This window comes from Pelodiscus sinensis, chromosome 2 (genome assembly GCF_049634645.1).
Source record: "Pelodiscus sinensis isolate JC-2024 chromosome 2, ASM4963464v1, whole genome shotgun sequence".
NCBI lineage: Eukaryota > Metazoa > Chordata > Testudines > Trionychidae > Pelodiscus > Pelodiscus sinensis.
The window spans coordinates 256,973,267-256,995,698 of record NC_134712.1 but is presented as its reverse complement, the minus strand read 5'-3'; the positions used below and the strand labels follow the sequence as shown (position 1 = coordinate 256,995,698).

General features: G+C 44.1%; 1 protein-coding gene across 12 annotated transcripts in view; it reads left to right on the top strand.

Moving 5' to 3' along the window:
- The window catches only part of MAP4 (microtubule associated protein 4), a 249,533-nt gene that overhangs the window by 202,371 nt on the left and 24,730 nt on the right, over window positions 1-22,432 (top strand). For 11 of the 12 annotated variants that reach the window (XM_075923033.1, XM_075923037.1, XM_075923036.1 and 8 more), the window contains 3 exons: window positions 13,379-13,479; window positions 15,247-15,459; window positions 19,552-19,729. In XM_075923033.1, coding sequence (XP_075779148.1) covers window positions 13,379-13,479; window positions 15,247-15,459; window positions 19,552-19,729 — 492 coding nt within the window. The remainder of the gene's footprint in view (window positions 1-13,378; window positions 13,480-15,246; window positions 15,460-19,551; window positions 19,730-22,432) is intronic. The other variant, XM_075923035.1, reaches the window with a different exon arrangement.

Sequence of the window (22,432 nt, the reverse complement as noted above, 5' to 3'; positions counted from 1 at the left end):
ATTCTTGGGGAGGGGCAAGTTGAGAAGCAGCTGATTAGCAGAGGCCCTGAGGAACTCCGACATAGCCAGCTTCTGGAAACATGAGTGCCACAGAAAGAATGGAGCTGGCCACCAAGGAAATGGAGGAAGAAGTAGTCCGAGAGGAGGCCTGGTGGTAATAAATGAGGTAGTACTCCAGATGTGAGGAGTATTGCATCCAGTTCTGGGTCCCCCACTACAGAAGGATGTGGACACATTGGAGAGGGTCCAGCAGAGGGAGACCAAAATGATGAGGGGGCTGGAGCACATGACCTATGAGGAGAGGCTGAGGGATTTGGGTTTGTTTAGTCTGCAGAAGAGGAGAGTGAGGGGGGGATTTGAGAGCAGCCTTCAACTTCCTGAAGGGAGGTTCCAAAGAGGACAGAGAGGGGCTGTTCTCAGTGGTGACGGATGACACAACAAGGAGCAATGGTCTCAAGTTACAGTGGGGGAGTCTAGGTTGGAGATTAGGAAAAACTATTTCCCTAGGCAGGTGGTGAAGCGCTGGGCTGGGTTCCCTAGGGAGGGGCTGAAATCTCCATCCCTAGAGGTTTTTAAGTCTTTGCTTGACAAAGCCCTGACTGGGTTAATTTAGTTGGGATTGGTCCTGCTTTAGGCAGGGGGCTGGACCTGATGACTCCTGAGGTCTCTTTCAGGCCTGGGATTCTGTGATATTGTTTGGAAGGCCTCCACCTCAGTAGAAAAGGGTTCAATCCCAGTGGGGATAAACTGCCCAGAGTAGTCAGGAGAGAGCTCAAATAATTCCAAAGGGAAAGTATAAAAAGAGCGAAGGTTGGCACAGAATTGAAATGCTGAACAAAAAAATCAAGGAACCAAAGGACATAATTAGAAGAAATTCTTGACTTACCTATACAACAATGCTAAGAGCCTGGGTAATGAGCACAAGGAATTTGAATTGCTCATTTATTAGCATAACTTCAGTCTAGTTGGTATTACTGAGACCTGGTGGGATGATTTGCACCCTTTGGCATGTTAAAACCAATGGTTATAGTTTACTTAGGGGGAATCAAGTGGGCAAACAATATGGGAAGTGGCACTCTTGTCAAAACCTGGTATTGTCTGTTTCTGAGGTACCGATAACTTGGAAGAAAATGATTTTGAATGTGGATGGATCTGTAATCTGCCAGATAAAACACAAGCCGGGATATTATTTGATGTATGCTTAAGACCACCAAATAACACTAGGAGCAAGACCTCCTTAGGTACCTGTCTGTGATGTGTAGAGAAAAAACCTACATGGTCCCGGGGGACTTTAGTTTGAGTGATACATGCCACAGGGTGGGGTGTGTCATGATGCCAGTACTAAAACATCCTTGGAATTTCTAAATATTATGGGTGGCAATTAACTATAAAAGTCTTACAGCCAGCAAGGGAGAATGTTGTATTAGACCTTGTCGCTGATCACAGAATTAGAAACGAATAGTTTACAAATGATTATCACTTGATCGCATTTATAATGCACAAGCAGAATAAAGACCAGACCAATATTATAAAGCTTGCTGCTTTCATAAGTTTCAATGCTGAAAACAATGATGAGCCAGATCAGCTGAGAAGACGATGGGGATCAATTGTTCTCCATGTCTGATGAAGGTAGGGCATAATCTGCAGCAAGGGAGATTTAAGTTACACAATAGGAAACATTGTCTAACTATAAGACAAGGTGGACAGATTTAAATAAGGGTGATTTAAATCAGAACGTGGAAAGCCGTGATTAAAATAGTTTATTTTTAAGAAAACATGTATTTAACTAACATTTTAAAAAATCCTTCTGTAAGGATAGTTAAGCTTCCAGAGGAGATTGTGAACTTGCCATCATTGGAAGCATGAAAGAATAGGATGCCCCAGAAAGGTGACGGCTGGGAGACAGAAGGCGAAAAGTGGGTGTCTGGTGGGGATCATTGAGGAGGAATACACGTGTAATTGCCCTGAACTGTGACAATGACAACTGCCTACAATTACATTAAATAGAACAAAAGGTAATGAATCTGAACACTCATACTTCAGGATATAAACCAGCCATTATCTAATGTGGGATTTTGGAAGAAACTTCCTGTACAGGTCAGTTCATATCAGCGCACAGTCAACCTGTGGAACTCCTTGACAGAGGATACAGTGAAGGCTAGAACTTTAACAGGGCTCAAAAAAGAGCTAGATAGATTCATGGAGGTTAGGTCCATCAATGGCTATTAGCCAGGATGGGTAGGAATGGTGTCCCTAGCCTCTATTTCTCTGGAGATGGGTGACAGGGGAGGGATCGTGTGAGGATTACCTGTTGTGTTTCCTCTCTCTGGGACATCTGGCATTGGCCACTGTCGACAGACAGGACACTGGGCTAGATGGACCTTTGGCTGTTCTGATGTTCTTATTGTCAGTCCTGAGGAAGTGCCAGTGTCTGGCATTGAATACCGCACTAACTGGACCTGATCTGGCATGGTAATTCCTAAGGTTAGAACAGGGGTGGGCAATGATTTCCACAGGGGGAGGCCACCAAATGAATTTTGGCACTTGGTCATGGGCCAGCTCCTTCCCCAGAAGGGGCGGGGCGTGGGACTGAAAGGTTGGGGCCTGGGACAGAGGAGCAGGGCTGAGGACTAGCCTCTCCTCTGAGTTGTCTGGGGCCAGAGGCTTTGAATTAAAAACACAGCAAAGGGCTCGCGGCTCCCAGCCCCAGCCTGTGGCAGCCACCTGGAGTTGCTGTGGCAATTTAAAGGACTCGTGGCTCTGGCCCCAGCCAGAGTAGTGCTGTGACCATGAGCATGAGTCATTTCAATAGGATCCTGCTGCTTGAGCCACTGCCTGGAAATTCGGTGGCACAGGCAGCAGGATATAAATAGAAAGTGGCCACATGCAGCCTGCGGGCCGGACCAAAGGGTTAGGCAGACTGCATCTTGCCCAGCCCTGGGCTAGAACAATCCATCTGTATGGTGCCAACAGCATACGAGGCACTATACTGGGTACTTAGCACACGGCCTGCGGGGGACAGGCGGCCTGCAGCCCATTTCTTTGCGGCCCGCGGTGCAGTTTGGATTTACGTGGGGGTCAACATGCAACTGGGATCCTGCACTGGGAACACGTTCCACAACGGTGAATCGATAGAATGGCCTCCTGTTGAGATGCGTTTTAGTAGTTAGTCCTGGACAGTCATTACTCATTCAGAGTGCTGTCGTAGGGGTGGAAATCGGGTCACTGTTGCATTTTATTAATATTAGCAGATCTGACTTAAATGGGGCGTGTGTGTTGTGTAGTCTTGCCTTAATCTTTGTATTCATGCCCATCAGTGTGAAAAGCTATTTGCATATATATTTGCATGTACATGTAACCACACTTAAGTTGCGGCTCTCTGCATGTGCTGTGAGTATCATTGTGGCCCCCCAGGGCTTCCAAAGTTGAGTAGCCCTACACTGTACAAACAGACATAGACAAGACTGGTTACACTTTCAACCTCAGAGGAGCTGAGATTGTGAAATACCACAATGGACTCTACCGCCTGTAGTAAATATATGACTTACCTTCGCCAATGGCAGAACTGGCACTAGTATGAGCTGCCATTTTAAAAACTTTTGAGACTTTTCTTCATCTTTTAGGCTTTCCCTCATAGTGATCCGTGTGTGTGTGTGTGCGCGCGTGTGCGTGTGTGTGTGCGCATATTCCCTCGGCCCATTTGCCTTATCTCCTACTGTCTGATGAGTTAAGAACCATGGCCGTTTTTTTCATGGTGGTGGCAGTTTCTGTTTTTATATATATTTGAGAAGTGTCTGACTGTTATACTTGGAAAGGGGAGTCACGTATAACTAGCTATAGTCATATGATCATGCCTAATTGCTGGCCATCTAATAGTTCAGAAGCTGTGTAACTGAGTCTCATTAACATTAGTGGGAAGGAAGAAGTGACAAGTGAGATATATTAGTGCATTAACTAGTCCTCTTCATAGCCTAGTGTCAAATTTTAAGTGCAAACCCGTGTAATTCAGTAGAATATACTTACTTTGTTCATCTCAAAATACAGACGTTTTATCTTACTAGGCATTCCAGCATAAAACTGAGTTTGGAGAATAATATTTATTTTTCTTCAGTGCTCAAGATAGCTGGATTTCATAGTTTCCAAGGGACATTGAGCAAAGATTCCTTCTGTTTTTGCTTGCTTGCTTCAATAAACAAGCTTAAATGCATAGGATTCAGGCAGAGAGGTATAAATCAGATGTATTCAATACTTGATATTAAGTGAACATGTACAGCTTGATTGAGTTACATTCTCTGCCAAATAAAACCCTTAGGGATTCTGTATTTGGGTCAAAGAAGAGACTTAACATTTTCTTTAGCCTTTTTTTTTTTTTTTTTTTTGCAAGAGGAGGGGTGAGGACTGTACCTCTACTTAACCAGAGCTGTGTTATATTTTCAGTTAAGCTTTGCCTTGAGAGTTTTACACAGTGAAAAGGTTTAAGTGGGGGTTGATCTTTTGCTGTGTTGCTGCAGCAGCTTTCTGTGGGGGACAGACGGATAAGTTTAATCTGGTCTTGCAGCAACATTTCTTTTTAAAAAATATTGTTTAAAGCATCAACATTTTGTTTCAAAGGCTGCTTGGTTGTATTTTAATTTAAGAAGGAGAGTAAGGATGATTATTCCCTTATTGCCTAATCTGCTCCTTTTAAGGATTAGAGCCATCAGTAGAAAATCCATTTTGAGAATTATGGAGCTATTTCAGTGAATGATGTTTCAGTTCAGCTTAGGCTGCTGAATTATCCCTTGCTGAGAAACATACGGGATTGAGTGCATAGCCTCATTCACAAACACATTTGAATATGACTGTGCCTCCATTTTTAGGCATATTCATGTTCCAGGCAGATGGAATAAATAATTTGCATAACACTGAATTGAGTTTCTCCCAGGACATGAGTAGGAAGGCATGGATTTAATTAGTGAACTGCTACGCCCAAATATTTGATACACTAAGAGTTCATAACATTTTAAAGAAAAATAAATGGGAAAGAAGACCTAAGCATTTCAGAGAGATTTTTTCAGACTTGCTAAGCTATTCCTACCTTCTGTCTCCACCCATTTCCTATCTTGTGCACACTGTTTTAATTCAGCCAGACGTCCCCAGATGTTTAAGAAGTGCAGCTATAAATATAATGCCCTGCTTTGAGACTTTTAAGATGCATTCTTAGCAGATGTATTTTTCATGTGTCATTCTCTTGGCCTTAGAATAAACTTAGATAATGTTTTTTCCTAGGTGTACCAGCTGATGCACACTATGTAAACTACTTTATCTTCTGGTACACAGGTTAGACATCTCATATCCAGCACCTGACCTGTCCTGAACCAGGGAGTTTGTTGGACTAGAGATGGTTCCCTGCCACAGCCCCCAGACGCTGACTCTGACAGCTGGGGCAGGGGAGGGGGAGACGCTGAGGGATTCTCTCCGGCCCCTGCCAGGTTGCCTGCTGGGTTGCTGACCCCTCTGCTGCTGCCCCAGCTGGACTGCCTGCTGGGCTCCAGCAGCCCATGCTCCCATAGGCTTCAGCCCCGCACTACTACGGGCTGGCTCTAGCCCTGGTCAGGCTGCCAGGGACTTGGGCTCCGGTCCCAGGCCCGTGGCAGCTTGCGGGCTCTGGCCCCACTTCTGTCGGCTGGCTGCAGCTTCAGCCCCAGACCTGGTCCCTCTGCTGCAGGCTGCCGAGAGTGTAGGCTCCTGTCCCATGGTAGCTCTCAGGCTCTGGCCTCACTTCTGCAGACAGTATCATAGAACCATAGAGCTGGAAGAGACCTCAGGAGGTCATCAAGTCCAGCCCCCTGCTCTAGGCAGGACCAATCCCAACTAAATCAACCCAGCCAGGGCTTTGTCAAGCCGAGACTTAAACACCTCTAGGGATGGGGACTCCACTACTTCCCTAGGGAACCCATTCCAGTGCTTCACCACCCTCCTAGGGAAATAGTTTTTCCTAATATCCAACCTGGGCCAGCCCCGGCCTTAGTCTCACTTCATAGAATCATAGGACTGGAAGGGACCTCGAGAGGTCATCGAGTCCAGCCCCCGCCCTCAAGGCAGGACCAAGCTCCGTCTACACCATCCCTGACAGATGTCTATCTAACCTGTTCTTAAATATCTCCAGAGAGGGAGATTCCACCACCTCCCTTGGCAATTTATTCCAATATTTGACCACCCTGACAGTTAGGAATTTTTTCCTAATGTCCAATCTAAACCTCCCCTGCTGCACTTTAAGCCCATTACTCCTTGTCCTGTCCTCAGAAACCAAGAGGAACAAATTTTCTCCTTCCTCCTTGTGATACCCTTTTAGATATTTGAAAACCGCTATCATGTCCCCCCTTAATCTTCTTTTTTCCAAACTAAACAAGCCCAGTTCATGAAGCCTGGCTTCATAGGTCATGTTCTCTAAACCTTTAATCATTCTTGTTGCTCTTCTCTGCACCCTTTCCAATTTCTCCACATCTTTCTTGAAATGTGGCGCCCAGAACTGGACACAGTACTCCAGCTGAGGCCTAACTAGTGCAGAGTAGAGCGGCAGAATGACTTCACGAGTTTTGCTTACAACACACCTGTTGATACAACCTAGAATCATATTTGCTTTTTTTGCAACAGCATCCCACTGTTGACTCATATTCAACTTGTGGTCCACTATGACCCCTAGATCCCTTTCCGCCATGCTCCTTCCTAGACAGTGGCTTCCCATCTTGTATGTATGGAACTGATTGTTCCTTCCTAAGTGGAGCACTTTGCATTTCTCTTTATTAAACCTCATCCTGTTTACCTCTGACCATTTCTCTAACTTGCTAAGGTCATTTTGAATTATGTCCCTATCCTCCAAAGAAGTTGCAACCCCACCCAGTTTGGTATCATCTGCAAACTTAATAAGCGTACTCTCTATCCCAATATCTACATCATTGATGAAGATATTGAACAGTACGGGTCCCAAAACAGACCCTTGAGGAACTCCACTTGTTATCCCTTTCCAGCAGGATTTAGAACCGTTAACAACAACTCTCTGACTACGGTTATCCAGCCAATTATGCACCCACCTTATCGTGGCCCTATCTAAGTTATATTTGCCTAGTTTATCAATAAGAATATCATGCGAGACCATATCAAATGCCTTACTAAAGTCTAGGTATATGACATCCACCGCTTCTCCCTTATCCACAAGGCTCGTTATCTTATCAAAGAAAGCTATCAGATTAGTTTGGCATGACTTGTTCTTCACAAACCCATGCTGGCTATTCCCTATCACTTTATTACCTTCCAAGTGTTTGCATAGGATTTCCTTAATTACCTGCTCCATTATCTTCCCTGGGACAGACGTTAAACTGACCGGTCTGTAGTTTCCTGGGTTGTTCTTATTCCCCTTTTTATAGATGGGCACAATATTTGCCCTTTTCCAGTCTTCTGGAATCTCCCCTGTCTGCCATGATTTTTCAAAGATCATAGCTAAAGGCTCAGATACCTCCTCTATCAGCTCCTTGAGTATCCTGGGATGCATTTCATCAGGACCTGGTGACTTGCTGACATCTAACTTTCCTAAGTGATTTTTAACTTGTTCTTTGTGTATCCTATCTTCTAAACTTACCCTCTCTCTGCTTGTATTCACTACGTTAGGCACACCTCCAGACTTCTCGGTGAAGACCGAAACAAAGAAGTCATTGAGCATCTCCGCCATTTCCAAGTTCCCTGTTACTGCTTCTCCCTCCTCACTAAACAGTGGGCCTACCCTGTCCTTGGTCTTCCTCTTCCTTTTAATGTATTTATAAAAGGTCTTCTTGTTTCCCTTTATGCCTGTAGCTAGTTTGATCTCATTTTGTGCCTTTGCCTTTCTAATCTTGCCCCTGCATTCCCATGTTGCTTGCCTATATTCATCCTTTGTTAGTTGTCCTAGTTTCCATTTTTTATATGACTCCTTTTTTATTTTGAGATCATGCAAGATCTCCTTGTTAAGCCAAGCTGGTCTTTTGCCATATTTTCTGTCTTTCCTACACAGCAGAATTGTTTGCTTTTGGGCCCTTAACAAAGTCCCTTTGAAATACTTCCAACTCTCCTCAGTTGTTTTTCCCTTCAGTCTTGCTTCCCATGGGACCTTACCTACAAGTTCTCTGAGCTTATCAAAATCTGCCTTCCTGAAATCCATTACCTCAATTGTGCTGGTCTCCCTTCTACCTTTCCTTAAGATCATGAACTCTATTATTTCGTGATCACTGTCCCCTATCCTGTCTTCCACTTTCAAGTTCTCAACTAGTTCCTCCCTATTTGTTAAAACCAAATCCAGAACAGCTTCTCCTCTGGTAGCTTTTTCAACCTTCTGAAACAGAAAGTTGCCTCCAATGCAGTCCAGAAACTTATTGGATAGCCTGTGCCTCGCTGTGTTAGTTTCCCAACATATGTCTGGATAGTTGAAGTCCCCCATCACCAACAAATCTTGGGCTTTGGATAGTTTTGTTAATTGTTTAAAAAAGGCCTCATCCACCTCTTCCACCTGGCTAGGTGGCCTGTAGTAGACTCCTAGCATGATATCACCCTCGTTTTTTACCCCTTTTAGCTTAACCCAGAGACTCTCTACACAGCTATCTCCTACGTTCATCTCCACTTCAGTCCAAGTGTGTACATTTTTAATATACAAGGCAACCCCATCTCCCTTTTTTCCCTGTCTGTCCTTCCTGAGCAAGCCGTACCCTTCCACACCAACATTCCAATCATGCGTCCCATCCCACTTCCACGGGCTACCCGGGCCTCTGGCCCCAGCAGCATGCTGCCATGTGCTGTCACCAGCCGATCCTGTTCTCCCAGGGGCTGTCCTGACCTGGTCCCAGTTCTGCAGGCTGTCGGGCTGCTGCCAGCCCCTGCCCCATCCCGCTGCTTCAACCCAGCCCCACCTGGATTGATCTCCTGCCAGTAGGCTACCAGGTTCTCTGGTCCAGGAACGTCTGGGGTCCACTGGACCGGAAAGCTCCGGTTTTGGGAGGTGCAGCCTGTACTATGTATTAGTTCCCATAATAGAAGAACTAGAGGACACCAAATGAAATTAATGGGTAGCAGGTTAAAACTAATAAAAGAAAGTTCTTCACACAGCGTGTAGTCAACCTGTGGAACTCCTTGCCAGAGGAGGCTGTGAAGGCTAGGACTATAACAAAGTTTAAAGAGAAGCTAGATAATTTCATGGAGGTTAGGTCCATAAAAGGCTATTACCCAGGGGGTAGGAATGGTGCCCCGGCCTCTGTTTGTCAGAGGCTGGAGATGGATGGCAGGAGACAAATCGCTTGATCATTGTCTTCGGTCCACCCCCTCCGGGGCACCTGGTGCTGGCCACTGTCGGCAGGCAGGCTACTGGGCTAGATGGACCTTTGGTCTGACCCAGTACGGCCGTTCTTATGTACTTTCTAGGTCTATAAAATGTACATCAGCAAAGCAGTGAGACAATCTAGATACGTGCTGGTGGGTGAACTTTCATAACATGGTTATCGTTCAAACTGTGATCAGGAAAGAGAAGAAAACAAGCATGGTGTGTATCTGTCCTAGTTTTTTCATTCATGGCAATATCTTCCATGAGAGGGTTGTTCTCATCAGATACCTTGTAGCAGGGATTTGGATGTAGCTAACTACCAATGTACTCCAGCGATATAACTGTATTCAGGTTTGTAGATGTGTTTTAAGAATATTTCCTTGTCATTATTCCACCAGGTCACTCTGGAAATAAAAACTTCCTTTGGGGTCGATTTCTTTATAAAAGCCTTGAACATAAAGCATTGGCGTGAGAAATGTTGTGTAAAATTCTTGTTTGGGATTTCTCAGTGGCTTTGATGTCTCAAGTTAACTTTGTTTGAGGAAGTTTGCTCCAGTAGGAAAGTTTTTTTTTTTTTTTTAATATTCCTAGAGGCAGTGTCAGATTAGTATCAGAGGGGTAGCTGTGTTAGTCTGAATCTACAAGAACAATGAGAAAGTGGCACCTTATAGACTAACAGATTTATTGGAGCATAAGCTTTCGTGAGCAAAGGCCCACTTCGTCAGTGTCAGATTGTTCTATCTTAAATTGAAATATAATAAAAAATGGATAATTTCCATGCACCTATATTTACATCTGGATTAATGGTTAGTTTTGGGAAAAGGAAGAATGCCGTTACAGCATCTCACCCATTAGTCCCATTTCCATGGTTACTTGGAGTAACAATGTGGCCAGTACAATTGATCCCAGCCGTATACAAGTCATTTTCTCTGTACCAGGTCATTATGTGGAATGCCCTTCTTTTTTCTCCTTCAAATCCCCTTCTCACTTTTCCCCAAAGGGATTAATTGGATTCTCTGTGATGGATCAGCTGAGCTGAGTTGTTTCACCATCAGCAAACTCAGTGAGAAGCAAGAGCTGGAGGAGACAAAGGAAGAATTCTACTCAGGAGAATGTAGCAATAGGCTGCTTTGTGGCGTAGAACAACAATGTCCTTGAAATACCTTTTGGTAGGTTCACTGCTGAGACTGGAGGAGCAAGCAAACTGAAAGGTTTCCTCAATGATTCTTACAAACTAATGAACACATTTCATTAAGGTTTGGCAGCTTTTCCTAATATTCCCTATAACTAGCAAATCTTCCCAGGCAGTGCTGTGCTCCATGTTTGAAAAGAGAGTAACCCAGTAATTAAGTGATGAACGAAGGCAAATATACTGATGAGCATGTTGGGTGGTTAATTAAATACATGAAAGAAAGAGAATGTAAAACAAAACTGCCTATGTGATGTCCCTTGAGGTCCCCTCACCTCCCTTCCCCGCATAGCAGAATTTATAACAAGAAAGGAGACACCTGCAGAAATGCTTTTCCCTTGGTTGGCCCTCTTTGGGCAGAAATTGCTGCCAAACCCCACCAGTCTTGCATACATAAGATAACTAATGATTATCTACCCAAATTACCTTCTAAAGCTCAATGTAATAATGGTATTCTCCAATGTAGCTCTATTCCCTTGATAATACATTGTAGCTGGATCACCGTAAAATACCCAAGTTTTCCTTGGTGGAACGATTTTTTTTTAAACTTCAGCATTCTATTAAGATTTTCTTCCCTTTAAGTTAATGTTTAGTTTTTGGAACTTTAACATCGTCTCAGAATTTCTGTTCCGCTTACGCTTTGGGTGTATTGAGAACATTTAAAGTGTCCAATTCTTATTTCCGTGGGTTTGGATTACACAGCTGTCTGCAAAAGAAAGGGAATTCATTGGGTTCCTTTCTTACTCTGAAGCCAGCAAGATGCTAATCAGGAATGCATCTGAATAGGATTCAACTAGGTGACAAAGCCCGTGCCTTAATAAACAGCTTCGCGTTCTGTCCATGGAGTGTGCAAATGCTGTCATCAACTAAGAAATACAGTGTGGCTGATGAATTAGCTGAAATGATAAGCAGCTGGTGTTACATGTATTGCTGACTGGTGGAGGATCTTGGGATTTGTGGTACCAGAGAGGCCATAGGAAGGTAGAGATGTGTGTGTGTTTCTATAAGACCATTGTAATTTTGTACAAATCTGAGTTAATAAATAAAACTCTCTCTAGATATAAGTTTCAAGGTGGAATAAATGCTGGTTAGACTCAACCATGCAATAAACAGAAATGTGCTGTTCAAATCCCAGAATTGTGGACAATGATTATTTCCTGTGCTGCTGTTACAATTAAAGTTACCAAACTAAAGGAAAAATATAATGGATTATTGAATTTAGTGGAAGTTCCTTGGGGGGAGGAGGGACAACTTAGCTTAGTTATACAAAGTAATTAGGCGCTCAGATTATTAGAACGTGAGCTGATCCATGGTTCTGGTCTCAGGCCTACAGTAAGAAATAAACACATCTATCTGTTTCAGAGCCAGTTTTTCTATGGAAAGATTTTTGTGTTTTGAAAAGAAACTGCAGCTCTGTAACTTTAATGTCGTTCAGGGCTAGGGAGAAGGAGAAAAACTAAATAGAATGCACGGAAAAGCTGCCTGTAATTAGTATAGGGGGAGAGGGAAAAAAACAGTAAGCATTCTGGAGTTAATGCCAAGTTGACAGAAGCAGGTAAGAAACTAAGCATGCTTTGGGTGAGCAAAAATAGCCCTGTGAGTGCATGTTTTTTGAGACTGTGTCTTAGGAAGGGATCCCTTCATTGTTCAACTTATTGCACATCGGTTCCAGTAGTCCCTCGCCATGGAAATACTACATGACAGGCTGTTGCATAGTGAAGTATGTAATGTTTGTCTTGTTTAAAAATGCTGTTGAGTAAACTTTAGAGGTTTTGTGAGACACGTTTCATAGAGTTCAGATACCACAAAGTACAACAATAAATCTCTTCACAGTAGTAGTGGATTCTGCTTATCGTTCTAATATTGAAAAACCCTGGTGATGGAGAAGCAGACGTTAGTTTCAATGCATTACAGAGTGTAAATGCAATTTTCTATTATACTTTATTTCAGAGCGTCAAGTCTTTTAATTTTGGGCCAAGTTAAAAGATTTGGGAAGAAAAAAAAATCATTAAGATGCTGTTTAAAGGTTTTTGCTTGGGTTCTTTTGGGGGATTTTTCTTTCATTGGTGTTTGGACCATGTTTTCAGATACATTTTTTGGAAGTGGACAGGGACACGTTTAGCAATAGTCCTACTTCTTTTGAGAGAGTAAATATAATTTTGATGTCTGGGAATTCTTTTTGAGGGAGAAGGGTGAAGAAATGTAGAAATTACAGTCAAAATCCTTGCATCCCTTGACTTTGTAACCCATAAATTAAGGCTTTTGTGCTGTGAAACGCTCAATGCTGAAGCATGATACCTCTAACGGCTTCTACACTAATACATTTCTGTACTCTTTATTTTATGTCTACACGTAATTGCAACATCTCTACTTTACCTTTGTAACCTCTATTGCTATCTTGGTCAAATTGTTTTGGCTGCTCAGAATCTCCTTTATTATAGTGTAAAATTTGGATGTGGGGAATTGCAATTTGGGGTGACTAAAAGGAACCACACTAGTACGGATATAAAACAGGGACAGTGTAGGAGTAGTTTTATATTTTGGGGTTTTATACTCTGGATTGAAATTGGTCCAAGGAAACCAGTAACCTATTGGACAATGATTTTTCTTACAGACAATACAAAAAATGTTTTTATGGCTGCTAATAATGGCTGATTGGGTCGGTTGCTAGTTTCCCTAGTTCATCCATTTGGGTATCTGGGAAGTTCATGATCTCTGGAAAGGCTCATAAAAAGCATTTTGACTCCCAAAGCCTTTCCAGAACAGCCATCATATAACCTTAGCCGTGCAGCATTTGTCTTTCAATGCCATTAGCGGCATTTTGTAAACAAATGAACTTGAACTTTCTTTTTTTGGGGGGGGGTCAGCAAAACCAGAAGAGCTAAAACCAGTGGAGCCTGTGACAGGAAGTGACATCACAGCAGCTCCAAACAAAGAGCTTCCTCCAAGCCCTGAGAAAAAGGCAAAGGTAGGTGGGCCATTATTTCATGGCTTCTTTATACTCTGCTCCGTGGATCTGGTTTCCCCTGCCTGCTTCACTCCCTGCTTCTTAAGCTGTGATGAGACAGTTCTGTTTTCTGAGCTGGTGGCTCCTGGGAAATATTTAATTTGAACACTGAACAATGTAATTCAATTGTGAAGTAACAAACAAACTGGCCTTCGATAAATCTAACTAAAACTGGATTTAGCCCAGCAAATTTATGCTAAATTTAATGCAAAATAATATATTAAGCAATGTCTGTGGTAGGGAGAACAATAGATTTTCATAATGACATTTCAAAAATATTCATATTTGGGCCCACTTAATAGTGTCTGTAGTAAGACGAAGGACTAACTGCAGTTTCATTATTGTAAATGTGTTTGCATTTCAGTAGCACTCCTAGTCTGCTAGGCAAGGAACAGATTGTCTCTGCCTCGGAGGTGGCAGTAATCAGTGGAGTCTGAGCCAGAACTTTTATTCGAGTTTTGAGCTTAAGCAGTAATCTCGGTATTGGTGAATGCCTGCCTCCGCCCCACTCGGTCAGTGGGGTGAGGCGTTCCCGGAGGACCTTGGTTTTACTTTCATTCATATTGTCCCCGGTGAATCCAGAGGAATAAATTTTAAACAACAATCTCCAATCTGGTCCCAGTGGGGCTCTTCCATTGAGTCTGCGGGTTGGCCCTGGACTCCAACAGGGCCCCCTCCCCCTCTCCGGCCTGCAGCCTGATCACAGGGGTGGGACTCTGGGAGCCTGCAGCTGTTCCCCCCCCCCTCCCCCCCCCTCCCCCGCTCCCCGGCCTCCAGCTGGTCTGGGAGGGGCAGGCTCCATGGGGCTGGTCCTGGCCTCCAGTGGCCTCCTCTCCTGGCCTGCTGCTGGGTTGAGGCTGGGCTGCGGTTCCTGGCCCCAGCATCTCCTGAGGGGAGGGGCACCATTCCAGGCCTCAGCCTCTCCTGGGGGGGGGGGAGGGAGTGGTTTCTTTTGTTTGGGGGTTGTGCTGCGGTGTGATGGAAGTAGTCCTGGAGGGCAGGGCTCTGTCCCCCCCCCCCCCACACACACACACACCCCAATTGGGACAGGGAGGTCACTTACAGGTCTGGTGGCCGGCAAAGTGAAGTCTTGTCCCTCCAGTCAGTTCCCTCCCATTCCATGTTATGGAAATCATTCGACTTCCAGGGGTCATCCTGCTTTCCTGGCACAACCCTGGCCTTGCTTTAAGTTAGGATTAGAGGAAGCTGCCTACCAAATGTGTTGGTCCTAGCGTTTACAGGTTAGGAGGACTTGAACAAACAGATCTCAGACGACAGACGTGCGCAAATTCTCTAAAAACTCTCAAAAATATGTGTGTACATATGACAAATGTCCTGTTCATTAAGCATTGGACTAAATGCCAGGAACTCCAGATATTAATTGAAACGCCACCTCTGACTCCCTTCTGGACCCTTCACTGTCGCTGGGCCAAATTGTGCCCCCATTGAATTTAATATCAAAACTACTGACTTCAGAGGGCAAAATCCTGGTCAAAGTGTTGCTCTTCCTCAACTGTCAAACTGGCAATACATCACTTTCCATCAGTGTTACGTACCAGCTCCTAGCCTTTCTTTTCCTATGCTCAGAAAACAGGATGCTTAATGTTTTTATTTCCTCTGAATAGCATTTTATGTTCCTTGCTGCTTAACATTTTTGTTTACAATGCGCTGTTTTTTTCTTTTTGTCTGTTTGTTTACATTGGATGTTGCTTTTTGAAAAATGTAAAGCCTTCAGCTTCCACACCATCAGCAAAACCTGCAGCAGCGAAAACCAAGCCACTGTCCACTACAAGCCCCAAGCGGCCAGCTTCTGCCACACCTGGCCAAAACAAAAAACCCACCAGCCCTACCGCAGGTCCTACTTCGGCCACCACTCCCAAACGCCCACCCACCAGTACTACACGTCCCTCCACTTTAACTCCTAAAGACACTAAACCAAAGGTAAGCGAGACTATTTCATTTCCATATTGAGGCTCCAAGGACTTGTAGACTAAAATCGAGGTAACTTTTCTCTGACTAGCAGCAGTCAGTAGGAATCACTGATAGTATAGTTCTAGAGACAACAATGCGACAAGAGGATGAAAGCCCTGAGCTTACTATCAGAGCTGCAGGGGCAGAGGAATCTGCCTCCATGGATCTAAGCAATAGGTGTATTTTGGCACGATGGGACAGGAAGAGCCAGAGAGGGTTGAAACTTGCCTCTGGGGTTGGTGGTTATTTTCTTGAACTACTAAAAGGTGCTCAAGAAAATTCTTTATTTGTTTTGCATTTAAAGCAAAAGCTTATAACCTTGTTCTTTATGATATACTTCAGAGAATTGTTGACTTAATGGGATTGGATTGGGAACTTAATGTTAATGTTAAATCCCAAATTCTGTACAAAAAAGTTAGACAAAATATAAGTCAACAAGAAAAACTGATAAAACACTAGGTAAATAAAACTACTGGAGTATGGGGGGAGGAGGGAAAAGGTAGAGCATAGCTACAATCTAACAAGGCAAAGCAGAGACTATTGCAATTATAGCTGGGTTTAAGTTATAGCTGGGAAAAGTCATCTTAAATATTATGCAACTTCATAGAAGATAGTTAATAAGGGACTGAAAGAAGCTGCCAATACAGGTTGTGAAAATCTACAGTCATTGGATCTCTTCAAGAACACAGACTAAACACCCATCTCTTAGGTAATATCAGTTGTGACACAAATGACGGTATAGACTAGATGACCGAATAGAGCTGCTTCCATTCATAGTTCTGTGAAATCTTCTCCGGTGTCTTCTCAAATAAACGCCCTGAAGAATGGCCTACCAACACTCTCCTGAGATAAGCAGCAGGAATGACCCATCCCTGCCCCATAGATATACCCTAATGGTGTTTGTGGACGATTATCCATCTGCCCAGTAAATGCTCACCGTTTGTAGACTGTAGTCGTTCAAGCACCAGACAACTCTAAAGCATCATATCGTAGAGCTGAAGAAGAATATAAGCACTCAGCATAGAGAATTGGAAGCCTGTCTTCAATGTTCCCCACACTGATTGTGACCTGCAAGTGGGTTGTGCAAGTGTGTATTTGGTATTGTAGAATACCAGACTTATAAAGAGACACTGACAAAATACAACTGTTTAAAAAAAAATCTTGTTTGTCATTCCATCAGCAATCGTTGAAGTGGAGCAATTTGAAAATCTAATGAACTTTCTGCTCCTCACTCAACTTGGAAAATAAAATTCTTTATTTTACCTTTCACTGCATCATCTCTAGGGGTATGTCTACACTACAGCACTAATTCGAACTAACTTTATTCGAATTAGTTAATTCGAACTAAGCTAATTCGAATTAGTGCATCTAGACCTAAAAACTAGTTCGAATTAGCATTTTGCTAATTCGAACTAGCATGTCCACATTGAATGGACCCTGAACCGAGGTTAAGGCTGGCCGGAAGCAGTGCCGGCAGGGCATCAGATTAGGACTTAGAGCGTGGAGCTGCTGTCTCAGGCTAGCCGAGGGCTGTGCTTAAAGGGTCCCGACCCCCACCCTGGACAGACAGTTCTCAGGGGTTCCCCGCCTGCAAAGCAGTCCTGGCTTGGAGTGCCCAGAGTGCCCACACTCGGCACATCACAGCACTCGGCCATCAGCCCGGCTGCACTTGCCGCAAGCTGCCATCCGGGGGGGGGGGGAGGTCAATCGGAGGGCTGCAGGAGAGCTTCAACCCTGAGGAGCCTGCAGAGCCACTCCAGTCCTCCCCATCGGGGGCTCGTACCCCATTCCTCCCTCACCTCCTTCCTCTTACCCCTCCCTAGCCCCTCTTTCTGATATACAAAATAAAGGACACGTGTGGTCAAAAATAGAAACTCTCTTTATTTTACAAAACTCGGGGAGACTGGGAAAAGGAGGTGGGAGAGGGGAAGAGAGAGGGTGGGAGAGGGGAGGGCAACTAAAATAAGGGGTTGGGAACAGGTCCCATATGAAGAGAGGCTAAAGAGACTGGGACTTTTCAGCTTAGAAAAGAGGAGACTGAGGGGGGGATATGATAGAGGTCTATAAAAGCATGAGTGGTGTGGAGAGGGTGCATAAAGAAAAGTTCTTCATTAGTTCCCATAATAGAAGGACTAGAGGACACCAAATGAAATGAATGGGTAGCAGGCTTCAAACTAATAACAGAAAGTTCTTCTTCACAAAGCAAATAATCAACCTGTGGAACTCCTTGCTGCAGGAGGCTGTGAAGGCTAGAACTAGAACAGAGTTTAAAGAGAAGTTAGATAAACCTCCATGGAGGTTGAGTCCATGGAGTGGTATTAGCCAGGGGGTAGAAATGGTGTCCCTGGCCTCTGTTTGTGGAAGGCTGGAGATGGATGGCTTGGAGACAAATGGCTTGGTCATTGTTTCGATCCATCCCCTCCAGGGTCCCTAGTGTTGGCCACTGTCGGCAGACAGGCTACTGGGCTAGATGGACTTTTGGTCTGACCCAGTACGGCCATTCTAAGCTCAGGGTCGGGGGTCTCACTGGACCACCCTGATTTTCATGCAAACCTGCTTCTGGGTGGCCAGGCTGGCAGTTCTCCTGCCCTAGACGGCCACTATCCTGTGCGTAGTGCGGAGGTCGTGGATGAGGTCCACGATCTCTGCACTAGACCAGGTGGGCGCCCACCTCTTGCAGACCTGGGCAGGCTCCTGGGAGCCGCCAGCCTGGTCCCGGGAAGAGGCAGAGGGCTGGGTGGCAGCGGGTGGCTGGTTCGTGCCGTGTCAGGTGCAGGGTCTGTTGGCTGGGTGCTGGCAGGCTTGCACCTGGCACCGTAGCCAGCCTGTGCCCCTTTAAGGGCTCCGGGGCCGGGAGGGGGGCATACGAGTTTCCCTGGTGGTGCCCAGAGTGGCCACCAGCGAAAGCTGGGGAGGGCTAGCCTCCCGCTAGTTCGAATTAAGTGGCCACACTGCCCTTAATTCGAACTAGGCGTTAGTCCTCGTAGAATGAGGTTTACCTAGTTCAAATTAAGTGCGCTGCTAGTTCGAATTAAGTTCGAACTAGCGGTTTGTATGTGTAGCGCCTATCAAAGTTAATTCGAACTAACGTCTGTTAGTTCGAATTAACTTTGTAGTGTAGACACACCCTAGATGTTTAAATGGAATCAACTATTACATTTACATCCAATTTGAAGCAAGACATTTTTGTTTATAACTTTGCGTGTTTTTTCTCATGTAGTAGTACAAAAACTGCAAAGGAATATTAAAAATAAACGTCAGCTGTAACTCTTTACATTCGTCAGTATGTTTAAAGCCTTACTTGTCAAACGCAGATTTAAAGGATTGTGTCTGAGTGCCCCCGAACAGGTGGTTACAAAAAAGCAAATAAATGTGTCTGGCTGAACAAAGCCAATATATATTCTGATTGAAATACTGCTTTTTTAGAGAAAGTAATCCTACTTTCATTTCCCCCTTCCATAGTTACTTGTCTAAAATCCCAATACGAAATTATTTCCAGTTTCTGTGGATGTTGCAGTCAAGTTGTCCATCTGTTTAGTCTTCTAGGAAGGAATGGACCATTCTCTATTTTCCTTATGAATCAGTTCATAAATTGATTAATATATTGTGTTCCAGATGATCTGCCAAATGCCTTTTTAGCCTGGAAAGCATCTTGGCTTGTAATTAAATAGCTTCCTCTTCCAGAGCTTAGAGACATGATGCTAGGGAGCTAGTGACTGAAAAAGAACAGTGGAGGCAAAATAAGTATGTTGTTAGTGTCCGAATGGACTACTCCTATCAGCCGGGAATCTGGTGGAGCTTCCCAGATACTAATGAATTTTAGGTGCACCAGCCTCACAGTCCCATGTGTCCTTCATTAAATATAACCAGCCTCAGGTTTTCATGTCAATAGGACATTGGTTTTATAATGTCAGTGTTACAGAACTTTTGTAGTTAAGTCTCCAAAAAGTTGTGCTTCAGCAGTTTTCAAAAGGAGTATCAGTGCTTTCCAAACTCTTTCAGCTATTTCTTGAGTCATGTTTGTAAATGGACCACGGTTTCAGTGTGGCCTTTCGTTATCAGGTAACAGATGCAAAGAGCCCAGAAAAACGGACCTCAGTTTCAAAGCCACTGTCTGCCACGACACCTCGAGCTGCTGCAAAGGGAAGCCCCACCACGCCCAAGACGACGACAGCATCTCCGGTTACAACAGCCGCCGGTCCAAGAAACACTGCTGCTTCCCCACCCAAACGGCCAACATGTAAGCATTGCCCTGTGAAGTTCAGAATGAGCACCTTTGCTGTCTAAACTGGTGCCAGCTTGTGTTAAAATGTTCGTATTTGGATTAATTTGCAGAATTGCAGCCATGTCTTGCAGCTGAGAGTACCAGTTTGAACGGAGGCAATAAGCAGCAAATTCCATGCTTGTCCATCAGTTTGTCACATTTAGGCTTCCACTAAATAATGCGGCTACTTTTTCGTTGCAAATAAAATGCTCACGTTTTGGGCTGCAAATGCTGAGGACTGCTTGAGCTGTATGAGGTGCGAATTGCCATGTTCATCTCCCATGATTTAGAAGCTTAACGGTACAGGCAGTCCCCGACTTACACGCATCCGACTTATGTCGGATCCGCACTTACGAACGGGGCTTTCTCGCCCCGGAGCTCACAGGCAGCGGTCAGCCACCTCGAGCTCCGGGGCGAGAAAAGCTGCTCCCGGTGCCCCTGGTCTGCTGGGGACCGTCTCCAGCAGACCAGGGGCACCGGGAGCAAACCCGCAGCAGCGGCGGGTTCCCGGCGGGGTCCCTGGTCTGCTGGACACCGGGAGCAAATCCATGAGCCGTTGGTGTCTGCATGTCTGAATGGTGTGGGTGTTTTGAGTACTTTTGATCTGCATCTGGAAACTAACAGGAAAATTTGCAAAGGTGGAGGGTAGAGCTGGGGTGAAGGGTTTGATGGGAGAGAATATACAGCATTGTGCATCTACTGGAGTTCATGGACTTGGAGTTTGGAGAGACTAAAGGGGAAGATACGTGCGAAAACGAATTCTGAGGCAGTAATGAGACGTTTAGGAGAGATGGAGTTAAAGCAGTGGTACAACTAGAGCCCTGCACAGATACAAAGTTTGTATCCACATACATACCTGTAAAAATGAGCTGCAGATCTCCTCATCCACACCCGTGCATACAAAACGGATATCTGCAGGCTTGCAGGGCTCTAGGTACAATTAGCAGTATTGTGGAGGTGGTGGTAGGCAGATGCATATGCACAGGGAACAGAAAATTCAAGGTTTATAAATTCAGAGTCTGAGACTAGAAGGGACCATTAAATGATCCAGCCTGTATATGTAGGCTTGGCAGAATTAGATTTTTTTTTTATGGTAACTTCAACAGTCATTAACGGAAGTTTTTTTTTTTAAGCATTTATTTATTTGTCTATTTAAATTTTCACTGTCTAAAACACAAACTGTGAATATCACATGCCAAAATAATCAAATAAATACCATTACATCTAAGTTCATCATCAGCATTTTTAAAATTTTCCCTAGCTGTAAATTTATCAATGGAAATATTTCTGTTGGCTTGTATGTGTACAATGAAAATGTCATTCACCAACATTTACTGATACGCATCTACTATTTCCAAGCCCATCACAGGCCATCTAATTTTCACCGTTACCTTTTCATTAAGTGAAGTATAACTTGTATTTGGCTAAAGCTTCTCTTCCAGAAAGATATCTGGTATTGATCTGAAGACACCAAAAATGGGAAACCCCTCATTCCTCTTTGTAGTTTGCGCCAATAGTTAATCACAATCCCTGTTAAAAATGTGAGCCTTTTTCTAATTGAATTTGTCTGGCTTTAGCTTCCACACATTGCTTCTTGTTCTGCCTTTCTTTGCTAGATTAAAGTGCCCTTAATATTTGGTATGTTCTCCCTGTGAAGGGACTTGTAATCAACTCACTTCTTAGTTGTCTTGTTAATAAGCTAAACAGATTGAGCTCTTTAAGTCTCTCGCTATAAGGCATTTTCTCCAGCCATCAAATGATTTTTTTGGCTGTTTTCTGTGCCCTCCCTACCTCTACTCATTATTCTCCTATTTATTCATCCAAGGATCATATTCGCCTTTTGCCAAAGCATCACACTGGGAATATATTGTGTTACTCATCTACTATGACCTCTAAATTCTTTTCAGAGCCAGCAGTCCCCCTGTCTGTAGGTCTGGCCTGCGATCCTTGTTCTTAGATGGGTAATTTTGCCTTTAGCTATATTAAAACACATTTTGACTGAACGTGCCCCCATCTTGCCAAACAATCCAGATAACTCTGCCTGACTTTCTAGTCCTCATCAGTTACTACTGTCAGTCTGTCATTGGCAAATGTTGTCAGCAGTGATTTTATATTTACTTCCAGATCACTGCTGAACACGTTGAATAGCACTGGGCCTAGTACCGGGCCCCGTGGAACCCTAGTAGAGACACTCCTACTCAGTTTAAAAAAAAAAAAAAAAGTCCAGTGTCACCTTAAAGACTAACAATTTTGTTATGTTTACCAACTGTTCACACCTCTTCCTTTGTGACACCATCATAGAACCTAACCACATCATCCATGCCGTCAAAGACGTGTTCACCTGCACATCTGTTAATGTGATCTATGCCATCATGGGCCATATATGCTCCTCTGCCATGTACTTTGCACAAACCAGACTGTCTCTGCTCAACAGACTAAATGGGAACAAATCAGACATCAAGAACGATAACATACAAAAACCAGTGGGAGAACATTTTAACCTCCCTGGTTAAATTTTAAAGTTGCCATTCTCAAGCAGAAAAACTTCAAAAACAGGCTGCAACATGAAACTGCTAAACATGGCTACCTCTGAAACTCCTGTTCAGTGAAGACGATTCCTCATTTCTGCTTTCTCAGTTAGCCACTTCTTAATCCAATGAATTTGTGTTTTCTTGATTT